General features: G+C 36.6%; 1 protein-coding gene across 1 annotated transcript in view; it reads right to left on the bottom strand.

The window, feature by feature from the left end:
* SPAG16 (sperm associated antigen 16) overlaps positions 1-18,003 on the bottom strand; it is a 943,524-nt gene that overhangs the window by 445,809 nt on the left and 479,712 nt on the right. The window contains exon 12 of the mRNA XM_064587011.1: positions 1,419-1,604. Coding sequence (XP_064443081.1) covers positions 1,419-1,604 — 186 coding nt within the window. The remainder of the gene's footprint in view (positions 1-1,418; positions 1,605-18,003) is intronic.

Genomic DNA, 18,003 nt, shown 5'->3' with positions numbered 1-18,003 from the left:
GCTAGATTTTATATTAAGAGCTCTTGTCAATAATAACAATAATAATAATAATTAATAGTTATAGTAACACAAGAAGACAGGAAAAAGCTTTTGGAGGTGATGATATGTTTATGTCATAGATTGGCAATGGTGTATACTTATTCATGGGTGTATACTTATTATGAAACTCATCAAATTGTGTATATATTAAATATGTACAGCATTTTATATGTCAATCATACCTCAATAAAGTGTTTTTTAATTCCAGTATACTACTATAATATTTATTAAATCTGATCACATAATATAGAAACATAATAAAATTAAGAATTGCATATGATTGATTACTCAAGATAAGCAAATGGTATACATTTGAGAATTAAAACATGTCTTTAATTGTCACTATTTTAGATAGAAATAGATCTAAGTTATATTATTAGGAGCCATCTTTTCCCATGCAGAATATGCCAAACATTATTTAACTGAATCTGTATAACTCAGGTGGGTTATGTTATTTATTAACTAACGTCCTGAATCTGTCAAGTCAGGAGACAAAACCTGTACCTATCATTTTAACAGTAAGAATTTAATATATGGGATTGTTAGGTATGTATAAAGTTGTTGGATGACTAAATAGAGAAAAAGAGAACTGCCACTGCAGGAAAGAGCTACCTTCCGTAGGACTTAGTGAATAAAGGAAATAGGGTGGATTGTTGAAACCTAGAAACTTGAAGAGGGGTGCCTGTAGAACTGAAACTTAGTCCTCTGAGGAGGGGGCACTTGTTTCCTGCCATTGGTGTTCCTCAGCTCAGAAAAGGGGCCATGCTGAGCTGGCAACACAGACCTCTGGGATATAAATAATCATACATAAATACATGGATGAGAGGTATTTGACACTGTAAAATAATAGGTTTTTTTGTCTTGAATTAAAATAAAAAAAACTTTTATATCTATACAGTATTGTACAGGACTTTGCATATATCAAATTACATCAATTCTTGTAATTTGTGAATTGACAAGAAGCATTTAATTTGGGAAATATTATATCAAAACTAAGTATAAAGCAAGTAATTATATCTGTCATATTCATGTCTATTAAATTGCTGGTTGATAATAAAGCAATCCTGTGGAAGGGAGAACTAAAATTCTAACTCTTTAAAGTAAGTATTTGTTTCTCTCCTGCTTAAAACAAACAGCTTTCCAATGAAACAATTCTAATCCTATTTATACTTACATTTAGAAAGAACTCATTATATTAACAATGATTAATAGAGTTAGAAATGGATTTCACAGAGATTATTTCAGTAGCTTTTTATAATTTTATCAACAAACAAGTTTTTTTTTTTTAGTATTTCCTGGTGGTAGCATGGAGAAAAAGAAACATTATCCATGTATTTTTATCAATGTAGAGGGTTAAAAATGTTTAAAGTACTTCTTACCTATTAACATCCCAGATTTTGCTAGTTGTATCCAGTGAGGAAGAAGCCACAAAATCACCACAGGAGTGCCACGTGCAGGACCATACTGCATGGTTGTGTCCTTCAAAGGTCAAAATGCAATCGCCTTTAGACAGGTCCCATAATTTAACTGTAGTGTCACCGCTTGAAGTAGCCAATTTGTTGCCACTATTTGCAAGAATATAAAAAGGTAATTTGTTAAAAAGTCAATTTATGATTATTTTTTATGAGTGATTATATGCTATCTGTAATTTGAGTGTGTGTATATCTGAGTTGTTTTTGCTTCTAATGACATACTAAATGCTTGAATATTATTTGACTCCATACAATTAGATATTTATTTGTATTGTTTAGTAATTCAAGTTGATGAGACAAACTGCTGTTGCACACTTTCTAAATTAATTCTTCTATATTCTTTTAGATTAATTCACTAAGTCAGTAATTTTGTTTTTAGCATGTATGAGTTTTGGGGCAAGTGTTAGGTTCTGTGGATAATGTAGCCTCAGAATGATGAAATTTTAGACATTGGCTAAGGTAATTTCAAAAACATAATACAATACAAAACAACAGATCAGCATTGTTTATGTTTGGATTAACTAAATGCTCCAAGAATGCAGTTTCAATGCTGAACGAAGTGAACCGGGAATGAGATTTTGATCTAGATCTTGAGAGAGGAAAGATTTTGAAAAGTTGAGTGGTTGAGGATGTCATTAGATTTTCTATTTAGGTCATTGGTAGATGTTTAAAAAAGCAATGACTTTCAAGTGGTGGACATGAATGCTAGTTTAAGAAATGAATGGGTGTTAATGACATGAGCAGAAACATCTAGGACTTTTTGATAAAATATTAATTCCAAGAAAATTTTAATTCCATCAGTTTCTTCACATCCTTCTGCATTGCATGTTCCTTCTATGTGTTCTCTTAGTAACTTTTCTTTCCCTGAATATAATGAATTGCTTATTTGTACTCTTTCCCTGTGATTTTGATTGAGAACTGTTTCTTCTCTCTGTTTCACTGGCATAAAGTACTAGGATTGACTAGTTGAAGTACTCAGCAAATGCTTCCAGAATGAATAAATATATGAATGAATGAATGAATGAAGTTGTGCCATAAAAGAATAAGGAAAGGTACTCAGTATTTCCAAGAGAGGGAATGGCAAGATCAAAATGAGTGTTTGCTTACTTGCTTTTTTTTTTTGCTTCTTTTTATGCTGAGAGAAATACATTTTTAAGTGCAGGGGAGAAACAACCACTGGACAGGGAGAGCTTAAAGGTGGTGAAGGAAAGGTGGATTATAGAGTGAAGAAGTTCTCATTAAAGTTATAAAAGGATATCCATTTTACTTTTCAGATTAGCAGAATTAAAAAGAAATTACTCTGACAGGTAGTCCTTCACTAATAGATAGATATTTAAAACTGTCTTTTACTTTGCAGCTGTTGTTTATTTGTACATATATTTGCCATCCAAAATTTTAATTTTTAATACTTAATACCTAAAAATACATTTGTCTAAAAATATCCAAGCAGGAGTGCCTAGCTGGCTCAGTCCATAGAGCATAAAATTCTTAATCTTGGGGTCGTGAGTTCAAGCCCCACGGTGGGCCTAAAGCTTACTTAAAAAAATATCCAAACAAACATAAAAATCAAAAATAATTTAATTTTGCCTATTTCCCAAATCCGTCCTTCTGGTGGGCTATCATGCTATTATGGATATAAGTCTTGCTCTAGGATAAGAACTACGGTAATGTATTTCTGTCTGGCTGAAAACTCTTTCAGATGAGTTTTACATTCTTCTCTCTTGCTTTAAACTGTGTGACAAAAGAAACAAAAATCACAATAGTAATAATTACAACTGGAATGAAGCATTTGCAATCATCTTTATGAGTACCATCAACTGATATTTAATCAACAATAAACAATATTCTCATAAGCTTTTAATAAATTGAGGTTGTTGCTTAGATGTATGAACTCAACCAAACCCAAAATATATAGAATATGAATTTCTGAATTTCTTTGAAATGTTTTGGCTTTTCAAAAGACATGGTTTGAAATATGTAAAACTGTATGTTTTTGGCTCACAAGAAAATAAAGTCACTTGAGGACTGTGAGGGAGCAAGAAAGAGAGAAAGAATGATGAACCAAAATTCAAAAGGTGCTCTAAGTCATGCAGAAGTCAGGGTTTCCCTCAGCTCCACACAAATAAGACAAGTCAAAATCCTCAAAAAAGAGAAAAAGTAGGTCCAGATTGTTAGCAAGTACACTAAATCATTCTAATTTACATTTGCTTAGTTTCTCATTCTGGCTCTTCTGGACAGCCTGCATGACCTTGGACAGGCCATTTAACGTTAACACTTAATATTTCTGAAATTCATTGTCTTTATTTAAAAATAAAGCTCAATATAGCTTAAAGTGTTGTTTTGAAAATCATAACAAGAGAATTCTTATGACAGCACATTTTTAATTTTGGGTAATATTCAAACTTGATACTGTTTTTAAAAAGATTCTCTTATGAGTGGGCGGAGCAAGATGGCAGAGGAGTAAGAGACCTGGATTTCATCTGGTCTCAGGAATTCAGCTGGATAGGGATCAAACCATTCTGAACACCTACAAACCCAACAGGAGATCGAAGAAAGGAATAGCAACAACTCTCTGAACAGAAAAGCGACCACTTTCTGGAAGGTAGGACGTGTGGAGAAGTGAATCCCAGGCGATATTCGGGAGGACAGATGGCGGGGGAGGGGGCCTCTGTAAGCTGCTTCTGGCAAGTGATAAGCAGAGCACAAAATTGGAACTTTTAGAAGTCTTCTCCGCTGAGGGACGTCGCTCCAGTGGCTAAGCGGGGGGTGGAACCCTCGTGGGACCCTCGGGGTCACAGAAAGACTGGGGTGCCTGAGTGCAGCAGAGCTCCCAGAGATCGGAATGGGGAAGCCGGCTGCAGAGACGGAGCCAGGGCACAGGCTCTCAGCTTGGGGTTGCCATAAACCATGATCCGCAGCACAGTCGGGCCACTGCTCCCCCAGCAGGGACCCAACAAGTGGCAGATCCGGGGAGACTCACCTTCCTCCCCTGGGAGGAGCGGTGTGGGAGCGCACTGCAGAGATCTGCTGGGTTTGGAGACTCCACACCAAGTCGGGTACCAGAGATAGAGATGCTCGGTCACAGGCCGGGTGAGCACGGAGTGCGGCCGGAGACCGGGGAGACAGGAGTGATTGACTGCTTTTCTCTGGGGGCTCACTGAGGAGCGGGGCCCCAAGTTCTCAGCTCCTCCAGGGCGGAGATTGGGAGGCCGCCATTTTCACTCTCGGCATCCAAAGCTGTATGGAAAGCTTGGAACAAAAACTCCTGAGAGCTAACCCGAGCAGATTACTTAGCCCAAACCGGCAAGGGCAAGGCAATCCGCCTCCAGCACAGACATTTGGGAACCATGGCAACAGGCCCCTCCCCCAGAAGATCAGCGAGAACAGCCGGCCAAGACCAAGTCTACTGATCAATGAAAATGGCAGAACTCCAGCGCTAGGGGAATAATGCACATAGAATCCATGGCTTTTTTACCATGATTCTTTAGTCTTTCAAAGTTAATTTTTTTAACTCTTTTTTTTTTTTAATTTTTCTTTTTCCCTTTTTCAACCAACATCTTATCAATCCCTTTTTTAACTGTTTTTTTTTTGTAGTTTTTAATTTTATTATGTTATGTTAGTCACCATACAATACATCATTAGTTTTTGATGTAGTGATCCATGATCCATTGTTTTCGTATAACACCCAGTGCTCCATGCAGTACGTGCCCTCCTTAATACCCATCACCCAGGTTAACCAATCCCCCCTCCCCCCTCCCCTCTAAAACCCTGTTTGTTTCTCAGGTCCATAGTCTCTCATGGTTCATCTCTCCCTCCAATTCCCCCCTCCCATTTTTCCTTTCCTTCTCCTAATGTCCTCCATGTTATTCCTTATGTTCCACAAATAAGTGAAACCATATGATAATTGACTTTCTCTGCTTGACTTATTTCGCTTAGCATAATCTCCTCCAGTCCCATCCATGTTGATGTAAAAGTTGGGTATTCATCTTTTATGATGGCTGAGTAATATTCCATTGTATATATGGACCACATCTTCTTTATCCATTCATCTGTTGAAGGGCATCTCGGCTCTTTCCACAGTTTGGCTATTGCAGACATTGCTGCTATGAACATTGGGGTGCATATGGCCCTTCTTTTCACTACATCTGAATGGTGCTGGGAAAATTGGACAGCCACATGCAGAAGAATGAAACTTGACCATTTTCTAACACCATTCACAAAGATAAAGTAGATTAAAGACCTCAATGTGAGACAGGAATCCATCAAAATCCTAGAGGAGAACATAGACAATAACCTCTTTGACATCGGCCACAGCAACTTCTTTCAAGATACATCTCCAAAAGCTAGTGAAACAAAAGCAAAAATGAACTTTTGGGACTTCGTCAAGATAAAAAACTTCTGCACAGCAAAGGAAACAGTCAACAAAACAAAGAGGCAACCCACAGAATAGGAGAAGATATTTGCAAATGACACTACAGATAAAGGGCTGGTATCCAAAATCTATAAAGAACTTCTCAAACTCAACACCCAAAAAACAAATAATCAAGTCAAAAAGTGGGCAGAAGAGATGAACAGACACTTCTCTGAAGAAGACATACAAATGGCTAACAGACACATGAAAAAATGTTCATCATCATTAGCCATCAGGGAAATCCAAATCAAAACCACACTGAGATACCACCTTATACCAGTTAGAATGGCCAAAATGGACAGGGAAAGAAACAACAAATGTTGGAGAGGTTGTGGAGAAACGGGAACCCTCTTACACTGTTGGTGGGAGTGCAAGTTGGTACAGCCACTTTGGAAAACAGTGTGGCGGTGCCTCAAAAATTTAAAAATAGAGCTACTCTATGACCCAGCAATTGCACTACTGGGTATTTACCCCAAAGACACAGATGTAGTGAAAAGAAGGGCCATATGCACCCCAATGTTCATAGCAGCAATCCCTTTTTTAAAAAACATTTTTATGTTTCATTTTTAGAGTCATATTCTATCCCTTCATAGTATATGAATTTTTGGCATATATATATATATAAGTTGTTCTTTCTTTAAAATTTTGAGATAGTTTCTTCTAACAGATCAAAATACACCCAAAATCTTTAGTGTATGGTTTTGTTCTACTCTCCTGCCTGATCACATTCTCTCTCTTTTTTTTTTCTTTTTTTTTTTAAATCCTCTTCTTTCTTTTTTCAAACAACTTCTTATAAATTCCTTTTATAAAATTTTTTATAATTTTCATCTTTACAGTCATATTCCATCCCTTCATCATATCAACCCTTATATTTGTACATATATAAGTTTTTCTTTCTTTAAAATTTTGGGAGGTACTTTCTTCTAACAGACCAAAATACACCCAAAATCTAGTGTGTGGCACTGATCTATGCACCAGCCTGATCATATTTGACCATATTCTGTTTTTTGTTTTGTTTTGTTCTGTTTTTGTTTGTTTTTATCTTTTTCTTTTTCTTTTTTCTTCCTTTCCCTTTCTTTTCCCCCGGCTTCAGGTCTTTTCTGATTTGTTTAGAGTATATTTTCTGGGGACATTGTTACCCTGTTAGCATTTTGTTCTCTCATTAATCTATTCTCCTCTGGACAAAATGACAAGATGGACAATATCACCTCAACAAAAAGAACAAGAGGTAGTACCAACTGCCACGGACCTACTCAATACAGACATTAGTACGATGTCGGATCAAGAGTTCAGAATCATCACTTTAAAGATACTAGCTGGGATTGAAAAAAACATGGAAGTTATTAGAGAAACCCTTTCTGGAGAAATAAAAGAACTAAAATCTAACCAAGTCGAAATCAAATGGCTATTAATGAGGTGCAATAAAAAAAGGGGCTGCTAACTTCTAGGATAAATGAGGCAAAAGAGAGAATCAGTGATATAGAAGACCAAATGATGGAAAATAAAGAAGCTGAGAAAAAGAGAGACAAACAACTCCTGGATCACGAGAGCAGAATTCAGGAGATAAGTGATACCATAAGACGAAACAACATTAGAATAATTGGGATCCCAGAAGAAGAAGAAAGAGAGAGAGAGTCAGAAGGTATACTGGAGCAAATTATAGCAGAGAACTTCCCTAATTTGGGGAAGGAAACAGGCATCAAAATCCAGGAAGCACAGAGAACCCCTCTCAAAATCAATAAAAATAGGTCAACACCCCGACATCTAATAGTAAAACTTACGAGTCTCAGAGACAAAGAGAAAATCCTGAAAGCAGCTCAGGAGAAGAGATCTGTAACCTACAATGGTAGAAACATTAGATTGGCAACAGATCTATCCGCAGAGACCTGGCAGGCCAGAAAGGACTGGCATGATATCTTCAGAGCACTAAATGAGAAAAATATGCAGCCAAGAATACTATATCCAGCTAGGCTGTCACTGAAAAAAGAAGGACAGATAAAAAGCTTCCAGGACAAACAAAAACTAAAGGAATTTGCAAACACAAAACCAGCCCTACAAGAAATATTAAAAGGGGTCCTCTAAGCAAAGAGAGAGCCTAAAAGCAACATAGACCAGAAAGGAACACAGACAATATACAGTAACAGTCACCTTACAGGCAATACAATGGCACTAATTCATATCTTTCAATAGTTACCCTGAACATAAATGGGCTAAATGCCCCAATCAAAAGACACAGGCTATCAGATTGAATTAAAAAACAAGACCCATTGATATGCTGTTTCCAAGAGACTCATTTTAGACCCAAAGACACCCCAGATTGAAAGTGAGGGGGTGGAAAACCATTTACCATGCTAATGGACACCAAAAGAAAGCTGGGGTGACAATCCTTATATCAGACAAATTAGATTTTAAACCGAAGACTATAATAAGAGATGAGGAAGGACACTATATCCTACTTAAAGGGTCTATCCAACAAGAAGATCTAACAATTGTAAATATCTATGCCCCTAACATGGAAGCAACCAATTATATAAGGCAATTAATAACAAAAGCAAAGAAACACATCGACAACAATACAATAATAGTGGGGGACTTTAACACCCCCCTCACTGAAATGGACAGATCATCTAAGCAAAAGATCAACAAGGAAATAAAGACTTTAAATGACACACTGGACCAAATGGACTTCACAGACATATTCAGAACATTACACCCCAAAGCAATGGAATATACATTCTTCTCTAGTGCCCATGGAACATTCTCCAGAATCGATCACATCCTAGGTCATAAATCAAGTCTCAACCAGTACCAAAAGATTGGGATCATTCCCTGCCTATTTTCAGACCACAATGCTTTGAAACTAGAACTCAGTCACAAGAGGAAAGTCAGAAAGAACTCAAATACATGGAGGCTAAAGAGCATCCTACTAAAGAATGAATGGGTCAACCAGGAAATTAAAGAAGAATTAAAAAAATTCATGGAAACCAATGAAAGTGAAAACACAACTGGTTCAAAATCTTTGGGATGCAGCAAAAGCAGTCCTAAGAGGCAAGTATATAGCAATACAAGCCTTTCTCAAGAAACAAGAAAGGTCTCAAGTATACAACCTAACCCTACACCTAAAGGAGCTGGAGAAAGAACAGCAAATAAAGCCTAAACCCAGCAGGAGAAGAGAAATAATAAAGATCAGAGCAGAAATCAATGAAATAGAAACCAAAAGAACAGTAGAGTAGATCAATGAAACTAGGAGATGGTTCTTTGAAAGAATTAACAAGATTAATAAACCCCTGGCCAGACTTACCAAAAAGAAAAGAGAAAGGACCCAAATCAATGTGAATGAAATCATGAATGAAAATCATGAATGAAAGAGGAGAGATCACAACCAACACCAAAGAAATACAAACAATTATAAGAACATATTATGAGCAACTCTATGCCAGCAAATTAGATAATCTGGAAGAAATAGAGGCATTCCTAGAGATGTATCAACTACCAAAACTGAACCAGGAAGAAATAAAAAACCTGAACAGACCTATAACCACTAAGGAATTGAAGCAGTCATCAAAAATCTCCCAACAAATAAGAGCCCAGGGCCAGATGGCTTCCCAGGGGAATTCTACCAAACATTTAAAGAAGAATTAATACCTACTCTTCTGAGGCTGTTTCAAAAAATAGAAATGGAAGGAAAACTTCCAAACTCGTTTTATGAGGCCACCATTACCTTGATCCCAAAACCAGACAAAGACCCCATCAAAAAGGAGAATTACAGACCAATATCCTTGATGAACATGGATGCAAAAATCCTCACCAAAATACTAGCCAAGAGGATCCAACAGTACATTAAAAGGATTATTCACTACGACCAAGTGGGATTTATCCCTGGACTGCAAGGTTGGTTCAACATCCACAAATCAACATGATACAATACATTAACAAAAGAAAGAACAAGAATCATATGGTTCTCTCAGTAGATGCAGAAAAAGCATTTGACAAAGTACAGCATTCTTTCTTGATCAAAACTCTTCAGAGTATAGGGATAGAGGGTACGTACCTCAATATCATAAAAGCCATCTACGAAAAACCTACAGCGAATATCATTCTCAATGGGGAAAAACAGAGAGCTTTCCCCCTAAGGTCAGGAACACGGCAGGGATGTCCACTATCACCACTGTTATTCAACATAGTATTGGAAGTCCTAGCCACAGCAATCAGACAACAAAAAGAAATCAAAGGCATCTGAATCGGCAAAGAAGAAGTCAAACTCTCACTCTTTGCAGATGATATGATACTTTAGGTGGAAAACCCAAAAGACTCCACCCCAAAACTGCTAGAACTCATACAGGAATTCAGTCAAGTGGCAGGATATAAAATCAATGCACAGAAATCAGTGGCATTCCTATACACCAACAACAAGACAGAAGAAAGAGAAATTAAGGAGTCGATCCCATTTACAATTGCACCCAAAACCATAAGATACCTAGGAATAAATCTAACCAAAGAGGTGAAGGATCTGTACTCAGAAAACTATAAAATACTCATGAAAGAAACTGAGGAAGACACAAAGAGATGGAAAAACGTTCCACGCTCATGGATTGGAAGAACAAATATTGTGAAGATGTCAATGCTACCTAGAGCAATCTACACATTCAATGCAATCCCCATCAAAATACCAACCACTTTTTTCAAAGAAATGGAACAAATAATCCTAAAATTTGTATGGAACCAGAAATGACCCTGAATAGCCAGAGGAATGTTGAAAAAGAAAAGCAAAGCTGGTGGCATCACAATTCCGGACTTCAAGCTCTATTACAAAGCTGTCATCATCAAGACAATATGGTACTGGCACAAAAACAGACACATACATCAATGGAACAGAATAGAGGGCCCAGAAATGGACCCTCAACTCTGTGGTCAACTAATCTTCGACAAAGCAGGAAAGAATGTCCAATGGAACAAAGACAGTCATTTCAACAAATGGTGTTGGGAAAATTGGACAGCCACATGCAGAAGAATGAAACTGGATCATTTCCTTACACCACACACAAAAATAGACTCAAAATGGCTGAAAGACCTAAATGTGAGACAGGAATCCATCAAAATCCTAGAGGAGAACACAGGCAGCAACCTCTTCGACCTCAGCCATAGCAACTTCTTCTTAGAAACATTGCCAAAGGCAAGGGAAGCAAGGGCAAAAATGAACTATTGGGACTTCAAGATAAAAAGCTTTTGCACAGCAAAAGAAACAGTCAACAAAACCAAAAGACAACCGACAGCATGGGAGAAGATATTTGCAAATGACATATCAAATAAAGGACTAGTATCCAAAATCTATAAAGAACTCATCAAACTCAACACCCAAAGAACAAAGAATCCAATCAAGAAATGGGCAGAAGACATGAACAGACATTTTTCCAAAGAAGACATCCAAATGGCCAACAGACACATGAAAAAGTGCTCAATATCGCTCAGCATCAGGGAAATCCAAATCAAAACCTCAATGAGATACCACCTCACACCAGTCAGAATGGCTAAAATTAACAAGTCAGGAAATGACAGATGTTGGCGAGGATGCGGAGAAAGGGGAACCCTCCTACACTGTTGGTGGGAATGCAAGCTGGTGCAGCCACTCTGGAAAACAGTATGAAGGTTCCTCAAAAAGTTGAAAATAGAGCTACCGTATGACCCAGCAATTGCACTACTGGGTATTTACCCCAAAGATACAAATGTAGCGATCTGAAGGGGTTCATGCACCCCAATGTTTATAGCAGCAATGTCCACAATAGCCAAACTGTGGAAAGAGCCAAGATGTCCATCGACAGATGAATGGATAAAGAAAATGTGGTATATATATATATATATATATATATATATATATATACACACAATGGAATATTATGCAGCCATCAAAAGGAATGAGATCTTGCCATTTGCAATGACGTGGATGGAACTGGAGGGTGTTTTGCTGAGCGAAATAAGTCAATCAGGGAAAGACGTGTATCATATGACCTCACTGATATAAGGAATTCTTAATCTCAGGAAACAAACTAAGGGTTGCTGGAGTGGGGGGTGGGGTGGGAGGGATGGGGTGGCTGGGTGATAGACACTGGGGAGGGTATGTGCTATGGTGAGTGCTGTGAATTGTGCAAAACTGTTGAATCACAGATCTGTACCTCTGAAACAAATAATGCAATATATGTTAAGAAAAAAAAAAAGAAGAAGATAGCAGGAGGGGAAGAATGAATGGGGGGAAGTTGGAGGGGGAGACGAACCATGAGAGATGATGGACTCTGAAAAACAAACTGAGGGTTCTAGAGGGGAGGGGGGTGGGAGGATGGGTTAGCCTGGTGATGGGTATTAAAGAGGGCATGTTCTGCATGAAGCACTGGGTGTTATGCACAAACAATGAATCATGGAGCACTACATCAAAAACTAATGATGTAATGTATGGTGATTAACATAACAATAAAAAATTTTAAAAAAAAGATTCTCTTGTGATCTCCAGTTCAGTTTTTATGTAGAATTGCTTATCCATATGTCCATAAATAGTAGAATGAAATTCAATTACTGCCATTATACTATAGTTTCATATAGCTGTGTCTATCTACTCAACAGGATTATCTGAATTTGTAAGAGGACTATTAGTCACGATATTCTCAGTTACTATAGAATAGGTACGTATTATTTTATAGCAGAATAACATATAACCAAATTATATTAAAATGTTTTCCCATACTTTTTATAGGTAAAAGATAAACATTTTGGTTCCACTGAGCTCATAAAATTATTATATCAGAAAAGTTCTAAACTTAGAATTTAGATTACTTGAAAAACATTAAGATACATTTGACTTATGCTTAATGTGCCCAGTTTGTGAGAGTCCCCCAAATTTTAAGTTAAAAGTTGAAACAAAAAGGGCTAAGACTGCTTTCGTCCAAGTTATTCTAAATTCTTAGCCTTTGATACAGAGCTGCTGGCTGCATCCGGCTGGTGAGTGAGGGCACTATAGCAAAGTAAAGCAAACACCAGTCCACACAGAGGATGGTCTTTTTTGAAGTAAACAGTGCCCACATTCAAGTGCCGTTCCCTTTGTTCTCAAATGATCTATCCTTCTTTGTGTAGAAATCTAGAATCAACCAAGAATCATAAGTAAAGTGAATTCAGAAGACAGCATTCTGTGCAGATATTACAGATTCTAGAAAAAGCAGAAAGGCAATATTGAGGTTCAGGAAAGAGCAGGCCTTCCCTGCCTGGCTGCAAAACCACTGCCCTTACTTGGTTGGGTGTATTCCTCGGAGCTGCAGGTGTACCTTTGTCAGTTGCTTGAGAAACTTCAGCTGGATTTTCCACTTTTACATAGGAATGGCAAGATGCTGGCAACTGGACTCTCCTATGCCTGGTATACAGTATTTATAAGACATACTGTGTGAATGCATGAATGATGTATGTAATAAGGAAAGAGAGATTTCAGTTGTACATAGATCTGTGTTACTAGAATGGAATAATCTACATAATTTAGGGTTATATATATGACCAAGTTTATGTATAGTAAGACATCTTGGTACAGAGAAGAGAAAAATGTTGGAATTCTAAAACTTCTAGCATGTTACTAATTCTTTTTATTTTGTTTTATCCTTTGCATTTATGTTATTGTTTAGGTTATAGATGCAAAAGGACAGAAATTGGTAGGTTAGTTTATGAAACTTTATGCAGAGATCATGAATAATGGTGTGATCCTGAAAATAAGACAGAGATACCCAGGAATGCCCTTAAACTTTTAAGTACCTATTTCAATCTTGGGAATTATTTTTTTTATTAATTTTATTATTAATTCTTTTATTGTATCCAACATGCTTCTGAGTATTCTCTAGTTGTCATTCATATGCATGCATGTGACACATTAAAATGGAGTATTCTTGAAAAACATAACCTAGGTAATTATAATATTTTGATATATATCCATAGGTACTAAAATATAGTTCTCATCCTTTTTCAAATTAAGATTCTGTGCATACCTTATGACTTTGTCTGGAAAAAGTTATTTTCAGAATATTAAATCTATTTTTTTCAGCTATCTCAAAATTTTTACATTTGACACTTTCTTTTCTTTTCTTTCTTTTGACCCAATTTCTACAAAACACAGGAGATTCATTTATTCATTTCACAGTTAGTCACATGCTCCAGACACTGTACTAGACAACCCCATCCATCATCCCTCTGTGTTTCTCCAATGCACCAAGCATTTTTCCCTCAGGATATCTGCACACACTTCCTCTGGCACTAAGAGGCTATCTCCCCTGGATATTCCCACGGCTTCCTCCATGACTTCCGTTAAGAGACCTTCTCTTCAACTTCACCTTATCATGGAGGGCATCTCTGACAATCTCACTTAAAACTACTGTATCATCCTAACTTTTTGCCTCTCTGTTACTCTTTACTGTATTACTCTTCTCTATAGCACTTATCATCATTTATTAAACTATACATAACTTATGTTTTGTCTCTCTCTCTGCCAATGGAATGTAGCATATTTGAGAGCAGGAACTTTTTTAATCCACTGCTATGTCTCTAATGCCAGCTTCAGACCTAGCACATAGGGAATCTCAATACATAGCTATTGAATCAATGAATTAATGCATGAAACACAATTTGGAATATGCCAAAGTCCCTAAAGTCCTATTTATTTATTTATTTATTTATTTTAAGATTTTATTATTTGTTTGACAGAGAGAGACAGAGGACACCAACAGGGAGGGAGAGGGAGAAGCAGACTTCCCATAAATCCTATCACCTTGCAGAGTTTCAGATTACCCTCTCTCTGGGTCTAAAATGTGAAGACCCAGCTATTGCCCCTTTTTGCACAAAGTTCCAGAAGATTCCTCCTTTTCATTCAGACCAGGACCCAGGCCTCTTTCTCATAACACCAGAGGCAAGAGCTCTCCATTTGCAGTCCCCTTGTGTATTTCTGGCCCTGGGTTCTCATGGTCCATGGGACAGGGAAGCCACTCTTTATTAAGAATGATATTTTTACCATGTGCAGCAGACCTTCTCTATATTCAAACTTCTCTATATTCAAACTGCTTACACACTGAAGGAATTTCCACAACCCAACGTCTTCTCTAGTGCTTGGGTCTCCCCAAAACAGTTCTATGCTATCATTCATTATTGAGTTTTTTTTAAGTTCATTAACTTATCTAATTCCTCCTGAGTGTCCACTGTTTACCAGAGATACAAAAGATATGAAGGATATGAAGTACACGTATGCCTCAAATTATTTACATTTCTTTGGCTTACATTATGAGAGTTGGAAGTCTATATATAAAAGGCTGATCACTTTTTTCACTTCCCCTTTGCCACCATAAAATTGTTTCTACTGAGCTGCTTGTGTTTTTGTGCCACTGCCCTGTAATAAAGTTAAGGCACAACACTGTGAAGACCTGCATTACTGAAAGGTTGTTGTTGAGGCTACTGTTCAGTAGATTATACATTACATAAGAATATCAGATACTTTCAATATGGACCCAGTGGTGAAATGCCATTCCGGTCTCAGCCGCAGGAGGCACTGCTACTGCTGAACAGCCTGAGGCGATTTCTCTCACTGACAATGAAAAGCACATAGCTAACTAGTCTACTTCTTCCTGTTGATTGTTAGAACACTTAGGTACAAAGTTGAAGCCCTCCTCTAGCAAAAATAATATTATGTTTTGGCTTTTATTAATTAATGAAGGCCCATAGAGCCAAACTTTAATACAAAAAAATTAAAGTAGATTACATGCATTTTATGTATTAACTTTACTCCTGGCGTCATCATAGTTTACCTATTCTAGGTTATCTTTCACGCCAATTATTTCTCAAAAAATTATCTTCTTATATTTGTTAGTTCTCTAAATTCCTTTAGAAAATGAATGATACGAAATACAACTTAAAACTCTCAAAATGCACAATGTGCTGGGCATATAAAGATAACTGAAATAAACTCTGCCCTTAAGTACCTCATATAACAATTATAGTATTTTCATGAGCATTTTAATAGATGACATACAGGATATAGTGATAGGACAGAGAAGGATATAATACATTTTCTAGGCCTGTGTGGTGGTTATGAAGGCTTTAAAAAGGCGAACACACCCAAACAAAATCTGTATGTATAATAAGCAGGTGCTCACAGTGTGAAAGCAGGAAAGGAAAAAGGATGATTGTTCAGCATGTGGAAATTGTGGCAAAAGAGATTTTTAAGTATTTTGCATTAAAGAAGAAAAGGGTAATGGAAAAATTAAGATAAATAAACAACAGCCAAATAATAAAAGACCTTTGCTTCAATCCTAAAATGTATTGATCTGTAGGCTATGAGGAGAGATTGAAGGGTTTTAAAAGGAGTTAGGAAAATAATCAGATACTAATTTTAGGATGTTAACACTGGGAACATAACAAGACCAGATTTTTTCTTAGGAAGAGCAGAAAATACATTTAAGAATTAATAGTGATTTCTATTATAGGCTAGCACTTAATTATTGAATTTAGTTATTTTGAGATTTATGCTTTGTATAATCACAGTCATTCCCAAGTTTTGGTAAATGATTTTCAAGGCAAATGTCAGCCTCACACCTATCTGTTCTACTTAGCTAATAGATTTTTCCAAGTCTAAGTGGTATTGCCAGGGCATGCCAATTTTCCAGTAGAAAGGTCCCCTCTAATGATACTACTTGTTTACCTTGTTTTGACTGCTGATCTAACTTAGTCCTGGATTACAGAAATTTTCATTGTACTCTTTTCTGATTTTCAGGAGTACATGGTAATGGTAACCAAAACACGTGGGTGTGATGCTGAGTTCAAGTCTTAGGAGGATTGATTTGACAAAATATTTAAGGTTAGCAGAGGCAGGATACATACTTCATCACCCAAAGCCAATGTACTGTCTGAAAGCCTTACAGTAAATAGAACAAGATATTTCTATGGTTCCAGAAGAAGCACTTCCTCTGTTTCTGGTATAAAATAAGAGGTTTTCCATAATTGGAAGTATCATATTGACAATTAATATACATTTAAAACTAGCTTGGTAAAAGTGAATTCATGTATCACAGAATTCCAAAATCTCACGGCTAGAAGAGACCTTAAATCCATATAATCTAATCACACATCCCTCATTTTAATTATTTCTACAGATATTCTATCATTTTAATGCCCAGTCTCTATTTAAAAGTTTGAATAACAGGAAACTCAGTTCATGGGTTTTAAGTAGCTCTGTTATAAAGTCTTCCTTTTATTGAGCTTATTTTCTTCTATATAAAAACCTTGCCCTCGTTAAAATCAGTTATAATGCTTGGCATCACTCCAAATTCAAATAATCCCTCTTTCACTCAATAGTTTTCAGAGTAGAGGAAGAAAGCAATCATATCCTGGAAATGATACTCCATTCATTTCCTTTCCTTGTCACCCAAATATTCTTTTCCATGCTACTTCCACTTTAGAGGTACACAGGGATCTTAGAAGCTGTACATCCACTCAAATTTGACTCATAACTGGTCTATTTCTATTGAATAGGGCATATATTTGCATTATTCAAATCCAATCTGGTATGCTATCGCATCAAATATTGGTAATAAATATAAGATTTCCGTATTTCCACACACTGAAATGTGAGACTACAGTGTGTAATTTCCATTCACTGAGGCATGAGATATTCTTTCTTATCCTTTCACTAATTACTTTTCATGTTTCATTTTCAAATTGTTATTTTCCTTTCCACAACAGATCTATTTTTTATAATGACCAGTCTCGCATTCAGAGTGAAGTTCTCTTGATAAGATCAGTTTGTTTCAGGACAAACCAAGCTGTTTCTAATATTCTGAGCTATATTGTATTTTCTGTTTGGGAGCCTAACTGAATGAACATTACAGTTTATGAATCCACTTTTCAGAAATCCAAACTTCATTAATTTAAATCATGTTTAAAGCCAGCTGTTTACCTTTCCTGTCCCTCTATCCCTGCAAATGTAGGTAAGAGAAAAAAGTAATGGTAACAACACATATATCCCCAAGTCCTCTAACTTCCTCTGGTTTCATAATCACTAAAATGTTTTACTGG

Source organism: Mirounga angustirostris, unplaced genomic scaffold, assembly GCF_029215605.1.
Source record: "Mirounga angustirostris isolate CCGP_5_RB_7025 unplaced genomic scaffold, mMirAng1.0.hap1 SCAF_3, whole genome shotgun sequence".
Classification (NCBI taxonomy): Eukaryota; Metazoa; Chordata; class Mammalia; order Carnivora; family Phocidae; genus Mirounga; species Mirounga angustirostris.
This window is presented reverse-complemented; position numbering and strand designations above follow the sequence as displayed.